Consider the following 8480-nt stretch of genomic DNA (forward strand, 5'->3'; position numbering starts at 1 on the left):
CGCTGGCTGGCGTAAAGTACGATGGGCTGGCGCGGGGGGAGCGGCTACGACGGCGGCCCAGGAACTCGTGCCCGGCGAAGATGGCGATGAGCGAGGGCGATCTACGAGGAAGGGGGGGAGCCTGGGTGGTGGAGGCCTTGGCTTGGAGCGCAGCGGGCACTTGCGCTCGGTATGACCGGAGAGCTTGCAGGCCAGGCAGCGGATTGGATCTCTGCAAGCAACGGAGCGATGGTGCTGCGGAGCAAGGCAACGAGAGCGGAGGCCCTCCGTGCGCTTCTTGAAGCGGAGCTGACTCGCCCGACGCTGCTCCTCGAGGTGGCGAGACGCGGGATGGGCAAGGGATGCAACAGGCCGGCTTGAAGGCGCGTCCCGTCGTGGACGGCGCAGGCGGCGCGCAGCAGTCAATCCGGCCTCCTCCCGAGGCGAGGATGGGACGTCGTCCGGTGCGCGTGGACAGCCTAGAGGCACGAAGATGGTCTGGTCGCAGCCGGGCGGGATGATAATGGCTGATCGGAGGCGAGAGGCCACATTGAAGGCGTCGGTCGTCGCAGATGCCGGTGGGCGCGAGGACACCTTGCCTTGAATGCGCTCGGCGCCTTGAATGCAGGCATCGGGGGCCAGAGCGCCATGAAGGCCCGGAGAGGGGGGCAGCAAATCCGGCACCATCTCGCCCGGATCCTCGGACAGGCGCGGCAGCCGCGGAGCGGAGCAGGATGACGCAGGAACGGCCGAAGCCCGCAGATCCGACACGGAGGCAGCAGAGGACGCCGACCGGGGGGGGGGGGGGGGGCTCAGATCCCGGGGGGGGGGGGGCGGAACTCCTTATTGGCGACAACATCCTCTGTGGCATCGCGTCCGCCCTCCGAGGGCATTCGAGGCAGATTGGAGCCGCGCGTTGCGCTGGCGTGGAGGCCTTTTATTTTTTTCCGAGAGTACGGCATACCTTAAACAGTAGCTTTTGTGAACCAGACATCAGAACAACCAAATTTTCTGCAGCAGAAAAAAAGAGACACATGACATTATTTTCAAATATTTTCTGTTTAGCAGTCTATGTCCAATCGATCTCTAAACCAGTGCCATCATGTGATGAATAAACATGCACGTATGCACCCTCTAAACCAACAAAAAAAAACGGCGCCCCCGGTGTTATGGGCAACCTATGTTACACATGAAAAGAGGTGGTCGAAAATGAAAGAAAGTGAATAAACATGGATGTATCCAGAACAATCATGTTGGTTTGAAGTATTGGAGAGATTTCACTTTCTTTCATTTTCGGCTCATTATCCATTTCCCATATCCATCATTTTGAGCTAACATTCGTGATGTGCCATATCAATTAATATTATAGATTTTCCAACTTTTGTATTTCAGTTATCTCCATCCTACCTTTAATGATGTGGGCTAAAAGAATCACAAGTTGGAGCCTACTTCCGAGCCTGGTTGAATACTTTTGGTTTCTTCTTGGCTAGCTTAGAGCAACTCTAGCAGATGCATCATATTTTCAATCATCAAAATCATTATGGATGTGATCGCTATAAATTCTGAAGGCTCGAGAGTCCACGTGCGAACTCGGAACCACTATAAGAGCATCTACAGCTGCCATGGACAAATCCGACCCCTCAAACGCCAGCGGACGGGCGCGTCCGCGGGCTGACCGGGCACGCCTCATATTTTCCACTCTGCATCCGCATATCTCATATCCGTCACCATATATCTATACAACACACACGATCGGCTGCAAAGGAACACAAGCTCGACTGCAAACGTACATTAACAAAATCCGCCACACTAAAAAGATCATAGTTCGTCATCGGGCAAGTTCTTAAACTTCTACAACTAAAAAAAAATATAAACATTAAGGAGGGGGGGGGGGGGTCACCACTTCCTCGCATGGCCTTTGCCCTTCCGGTTGCCGGCGCAGTTGTAGTCGTCCGCGGCTGGTGGAGGGTCTTGGTCGTCCGACGAGGAGGTACAGTTGTCGCCGTCGTCGGAGTCGGAGCAGACGATGAGCCCCTACGTCTGACGGACCACCCTGTCCTGCTCCCGCTTCCACCTGGCGACCCGAGCCTTTTCCCACGCTGCCTCCTTCGTCTCGCGCTCCGACTGCTTAATAGCAAGCTGGAGCACCTTGGCGTTCTTCTGTCGGAGGTGGCGAGCATCCATCTCCTCCGTCGCGAGGGACCGGCGGTACACCCATGCGACGAGACGAACGTCCTCATCAGGGTTCGCCTCCATCCCATGGCGACGGTGTGTGGACTGCTCTGCTGCGTCCCTCCCGTGCACTCCCTCGTGGCGTGCAGTGCACACCTTTGATTTCGGAGTGCGCGTGCGACCGACGGCGTGGCCACAAGCACCCACCGCTAGCCACGTGGAGGAGCGGCCGACGGGGGTAGGAGACAGCGCAGGGGTTGTGCGGACTACCCTATCCTGGCGTTGCTGTGTGCGGGCTGGGAGGGTCCAGCTCCGGCGTCCGCACTGTGCTGGGGCGGGAGCTGTGGTGACGCTCCAGATCCAGAGCTTCCGCCAGTCTCCACCTTGGACCACTCCAGTGCAATGCAGAGGACCATCTCATCCTTGTAGTCGAGGTCGAAGCCGGAGTCGCTACCGGAGCTGGTCATCGTAGTGGATGGGATCGGAATCGGAAAGGGAGAGGAGTGGACGGAGCAAGAGAGGGTGAGCTAGGGTTTGGAGCGAGGTGACCGGATTGGGGTTTTCTGTGGGACAACTGTGGGGTCGTTGGTGTGCCGGGCCTATCAGGCGGGCGCACCGGGCATGCCCGGGCGTCCCCATATCCTCCCTATAGTTGGGCCGGATATGAGGGGTTCTAGTCAGCCCGGGCATTTGTCCGTGGTTTGAGAGGTTTTGGTTGGGTCGATTTTTTTTGACCGGTCAGTGACCGGACGGGTTGTCCGGGTGTTTGAGACAAGTATGAGAGGCCCGGCTGTAGATGCTCTAAACAAAGCCTTCCAAAATTTGTTGCTGGTGGTACACATTTGTCGTGGGCTAATAAGAACTTTTTCTTCTGCATCTCATCAACAACAATTGATTGAAATTCAAGCTTGCTTTGAACTTGATTTCCACAATTCTTACTAGCATGATTTCAAATAACAAAATCAAAATACAACTAATTTATTGAATCGTAAATATCTAGGGCGGCCTCTTCATTTATTTGGAAGTGACATCAGAGATGAGGTCTTCGTGTTCTTCCACTTCCGCAGTCAGGCGGTCTATGGACACATGTGTGTCATTGTTGCGGGACTAAGCTACAACATTGTATCCCTGCGAGTGCGGATTCCCATTCTACCAAGACCGTAGTGTCATGAAGGCAAGGTAGCGGTGGCGGCGGGGAAGCGCTCCATCCCAAGGGTTGATTCAGCCTGATCGAGCCAATCCTCCTTGACCCACTCAGACCACGACCAGGCCCTCTCACAAAACTTTCTCTCGACACGGTCCTCTTCGGTCTCGCAGGGGAAAGATCCTGTAGGAGGGCTCCACTTCCCCGACATGGCAGATATGGGTGGTTGTGGCGTCGACGACAAAGTTGGGTGAGTAGTGGCGCCCTGAGGGGGTGGGCCGGTTTATATACTCGCAAAAGGGAATGCTTCGAGAGGAAATGGGGTTAGAATTGCCGGTCATGGTTGGTAAATGGGTGCAACATACATCATTTGTCATTAATGGGTGCTCTTCTCAGTGCAAAAGTTGTTGTGTTATTGCCAGGAGTCAAGGTGGCAGACGTACGAATGAATGCATCATTGGCAGGACTGGATACAGAAGGAAGAAGATGGCATCAAACTTCACTCCTTCGCGAGCGGTTGGGTTTGGTGCCCGCTCCATATCAGAACCCCTCCAGTCAACAAATTTATAGGCTCGCATGCTCGATTTGAAGCGGCCTGCAAGAAGTATGGAGGCCAAGGTCGTTATGGCAATTCTACAAGACTTAATTTTGGGCCTCGAACAAAAAACAACGGTTAGTATTGTGATCGGCGTACATATGACTTGATTTTGCTAGAGCTATCAGATGATCTCATTAAGACCGCCAGTTCTTTGCCATTATTTTTTCCTCATGTCCCCCTTTTTTGAGTAGGCTCCTTTGTTTACACTAATATCTACTCCCTCCGTTCCAAATTACTCGTTGCAGAAATGGATGTATCTAGAACTAAAATACATTTAGATACATCCATACCTGCGACAAGTATTTCGGAATGAAGGGAGTACAATCATTATATTATTTTTTGTGAAACTGCATACATTATAGTTGTCCGTGCTAGTAAAGGAGTTTAAAGGGGAAGTAGAACTTTGAAACTAAGACGATGAAAATGGTCACAAAATCGTACATGTGGTCACGTACAGGTGCCAAATAGTGTTGCACTACCATGGGTCCTCAGTTGTGCCACATGTCAAACATTTCACGAGACGTCACGTTCCGCACATAGGGATCGGGTCGTTGACCAAACAGAAAATCATGTTGGCGTTGTGAACCAGACCATTTACCACTCTACGTACTTTGGGTTGTTAGTTCGGTCAGTTTTATTATATGCTAGCGATGGGCTGAACAATTTTTTCAGTTGGTTTTTTCTTCTTGCAACTACATTAATTTTTACAAATGGTGACGATATTTTTTACAATGTTCTTGAGTTTTAAAAACAATGTACAAAAGTGTTCAATAATTGTAAAATATTACAGAAATTTAACATGTTAATTTTTTTAAAATGTTCACATTTTTTTAATGAAAAGGTATTTCAACAAAGCTCACCAATATGAAAATAATTGAAAATTTCAAAATTTAGGTAATTTAAAATAGTTCATGAATTTAAATAATTTATTAAAACTAATGTTCATGAACTAGAAACAAAATTTCCAATTTTAGTTGAAGCATTTAAAATTTAAAAGGTATTCACGAATAAAAAACAGAAAAAGGACGTCTCCCCTCTCCCAAAGTTGTTTGCTACGGCACCAGACGAGCCAAGGACGTCTCCCCTCTCCCGCACAGTAACAGAGGGCGATTTCTGAAATCCCCCCGCCGATCCACCTCACCACCGCAGTCTCGCCGGATCTCTCGCCCTCCGCCGGCCGCTCCGGAGGCGGGAGGGCGGGGGATCCCCGTTTCGCGGTTGTATATAGTGTAGGATCTGTAGGGTTTGCAGCCGGCGGAGCCATGGAGGTGGTGGAGTCGCCGGTGAAGTGTTTGGTGCAGGTCCGCGACCCCTTCGACGGCGGCGCTCGACGGAGCTCCGTGGTCAAGCGCCTGCTTCCTCACCGCTCGCGGATCGGTGGATCCGTGCGGTGCGGTCTTCCCCGACCAGATCCTGTGCGGCAGATCTGGGTTTCGAAGCTGTTGAAGACGGCGGCGTGGTGCATTGGGGCGGAGCCGTTGGTCCAGGGCGTTACCCCTCCGGGGGCGGTGAGTAGGAACTTCCCGGGTGCCTTGGGGATGCTTTCGTCGATCCTTGGCGTGTGGACGAGCAAAGGCAGCGGCGCGTTTCTCTCTCGTTCTGGTCGACGGCGAAGCTGGAGCTCAGGAGGTCTTCGTTGTAATTTCCTTTGTTTCCTGGGTTTTTCTGTAAGAACAATGCATCAATGAAATCGTCTTCTTCTCGCAAAAAAAACAGAAAAAGGAAAGTTTCTAAGAAAAAACTAAAATAAACAGAAAATAAAAATTCAAAATAAAAATGCAAGAGAGAAAGAAAGAAGAACAGAAAAGCCCAAATAAACCAAGACATTCGTAACAACGGAAGCAGGAAACAATACAGTGTCTCGAGTGGGCTGGCCCATGTAATAACGGGAAATGCGTGTTTAGGTTGACACACCCAGCCTTACATGCGAAATATTTACCCCTCTTCACACGGCTCACAATTGCATTTAATTTTTCTAGAGGAATTAAATTTCATCAACTCATTTTTTTGAGGCATGCAAGCTGTGGCAGACATTCTAGAAGTCTTGGCTGCCCACCTGCCCCACCAGCCAATAAGAACAAATGTACCGCTTGCCAATTGGCCAACATATTTAGGAATGAAATTGAATCAGCCCATTACCACAGTCTTCTAAAGAAAAAAAATCCCAAAACTCCGCCACTGCATGCAAGCATTAAATATTACTTACCCAATTTCAAATTAATTAAAGATCTAGATATATTCCAAGTTAAACTTTTGACAAAATCTACAGAAACATGTGCTAAAATATGCACCATCAAATATATGCAATACGGACATGTATTTAGAATATCATGTTGTAGATGATGATACAATTTTTGGTCATTTTTTTTCAATTAGGATGAATTTACATTTTTAATTAATTTAAAATAGAGGGAGTGTGTAGAATATTCTATGTTTATTTTTTCAAGGTCACACACCAACATGTGTTTGTCAATTTCTATATGCAAGTATCTATCAATATCTTTATGAAGGAGTGGTGGACCCTGGCCCTTGCCGGCGGGAGGGATCTTGCCCCATCTGGTGTTTTTGTGAGTTTGCTTAGGTTTGTGTCTTGCTCAGAAAGACCATGACGGTGTCACTCTGAAGATGGAATAAGTTTGTCCCTGCCTAGCGCCCATTTTGGCAGATGCATCTAGCATCATCAAAGGGCATGTGGTGGTGTGTTTCTGGCAGATCTCATGAGTTTCAATCGGTGCTAGTGTTTGGTGGATCTACATGGATCCAGTCTGTGTTCATCTTCGTTCGTGTGTCTTTATGTTGGATCCTTTCAATCTATAGTTCTTTTCATAGGCGATGTTTACTGTTCTGGTGCGTTGATCCTGTGGGGCCTTAATACCATGACTTTCCGACTGTCTAATAAAACATGTTTGGCCTGACTCCGGTGAGGAAGGGACGATGACGACGGCGCCCCTTTGGCTCACTCCAATGCTGACATGGCAGCACTAATAGATCAAAAGTTTTATCGCAGAAAAGATACCACATGGGAAATGCCGTAAAGCTATCTTCAAGATCGAAATAAATTCCAATTATATCTAAGATGATGCCGAGAGCTAATTAAGTGAAGTTTCCATTTGTGCCACAATACCATTATACCTTCTTTGATCAGATAACGCATTCACCGTCCAGCACCTCGTTAATTGAAATCTCACAAATGAATTTTGCAATCACGAACAAAAGGCACCATTTAATATCACTTGGTCTCAACCCATACAACAATGGGACTACATGAATTGGCAAGATGGCATGGGGTTGCAAAACAAGCAGCGACAGCCGCATGCATCATCAATCCTACGAAGAAAGAAGGGAACATTAAGCAACATGATCGAAGAGGAAGACTCGGGTGGCGACACTTGTGTCGATCTTGCAGTCGAGCCTCAGTTACACTTCGGGCTAGAGGAGAAAGCGTCGACCGGGAATGACTTGGATATCATCCCGGCGTGCAGCCTAAGCTCATCCCCATCGCGGCCGACCTCCTTTATGCTGACCCACGCAATAAAGACCTTCACCTCAATGCCTTTGAGGCCGCTGATCGTGTCATTTTTTATGTTCCCGGTGACCCGAGTGTTGTAGTGGACGTCGTACTGGCTGTCGATACGTAATTTGCATTCATCGGAGAAGTGTACCTCAAAGGAGCCGTCCAGTCGGAGTTCGTAGTCATGCACTCCCTCCGGGAGGATGCCCGGTGGGAAGCCATATCGCCCTAGCATTTCGTACGCCATCGGCTTGTCTGCGGGGGCTGGGGCCTTGACCAGGGTGGCGGCGGTGGCAGTGACGAGTATGGCTACTATTGCCACTAGGAGGAGGGTAGTATGCCTCGCCATTGTTGGTGCTCTAGCTCAGGTTGACAACTAAAGCTTTGCCGATATATTTTTGCGAAAGCATCGAAAGATGCAGACTATGTATAGAGATAAATCTATAGTAATTTTAAAAATATTAGTTTTACTATCCAAGTTTGTATTTTACTATATTTTTAGAAAAATCACTATATTTTATATATTGCGTTACTACATTTTGTATGTATCGTTACTGGGGTGTAGAATAAGCTATTCTACACTCACACTTAGTATAGCATATATTTACACACATATATATACACACACCCCAGTAACTATACACATATATACACACATACACACACACACACACACAGATATATATATATATATATATATCCACTTATAAGAGATATATATGCTCATTAATTTTTCAAATCGTACTAACAACATAAACATTTAATTCCCTCCAAGAAGATCTTTACATTCATTGAGGTGGAATTGAATATGTATCGTATTTTAGCAGAAATCGAGTTTCTACTTTAATAACATTCACCAAGTTCTTCTCAAAGGCCATAATGGCAATTATTATTTATCTTGGCGCGCAAATACCTTTTGAATCTTGCAAGGCGACCTATTCCCTAGGAAAACTTGGCATGTGGCCTCTACCGACTACCGGCAATGTATAGCGCATGACACCCAACGTGTACACTGGTGAAACTATTTTTTATCAGATAGATTAACACCAAAATTCTAAATTAAAAAAATATCCATC

The 8480-nt window shown here is 48.1% G+C and overlaps 1 protein-coding gene across 1 annotated transcript; it reads right to left on the minus strand.

Moving 5' to 3' along the window:
- Positions 1-7306: 7306 nt before the first annotated feature.
- On the minus strand, positions 7307-7753 carry LOC147981720 (uncharacterized). The gene has a single exon (XM_087517194.1). It carries the CDS (start codon positions 7751-7753, stop codon positions 7307-7309), a length of 447 nt encoding a protein of 148 aa, XP_087373320.1.
- Between the last annotated feature and the right edge of the window lie 727 nt (positions 7754-8480).

This window comes from Triticum urartu, chromosome 3A (genome assembly GCF_056163025.1).
Source record: "Triticum urartu cultivar PI428250 chromosome 3A, HENAU_Tu73, whole genome shotgun sequence".
Classification (NCBI taxonomy): domain Eukaryota; kingdom Viridiplantae; phylum Streptophyta; class Magnoliopsida; order Poales; family Poaceae; genus Triticum; species Triticum urartu.

Coding starts and splice junctions, on each gene's coding strand:
- LOC147981720 (XM_087517194.1), bottom strand. CDS start 7,753: ATGGCGAGGCATACTACCCTCCTCCTAGTGGCAATAGTAGCCATACTC.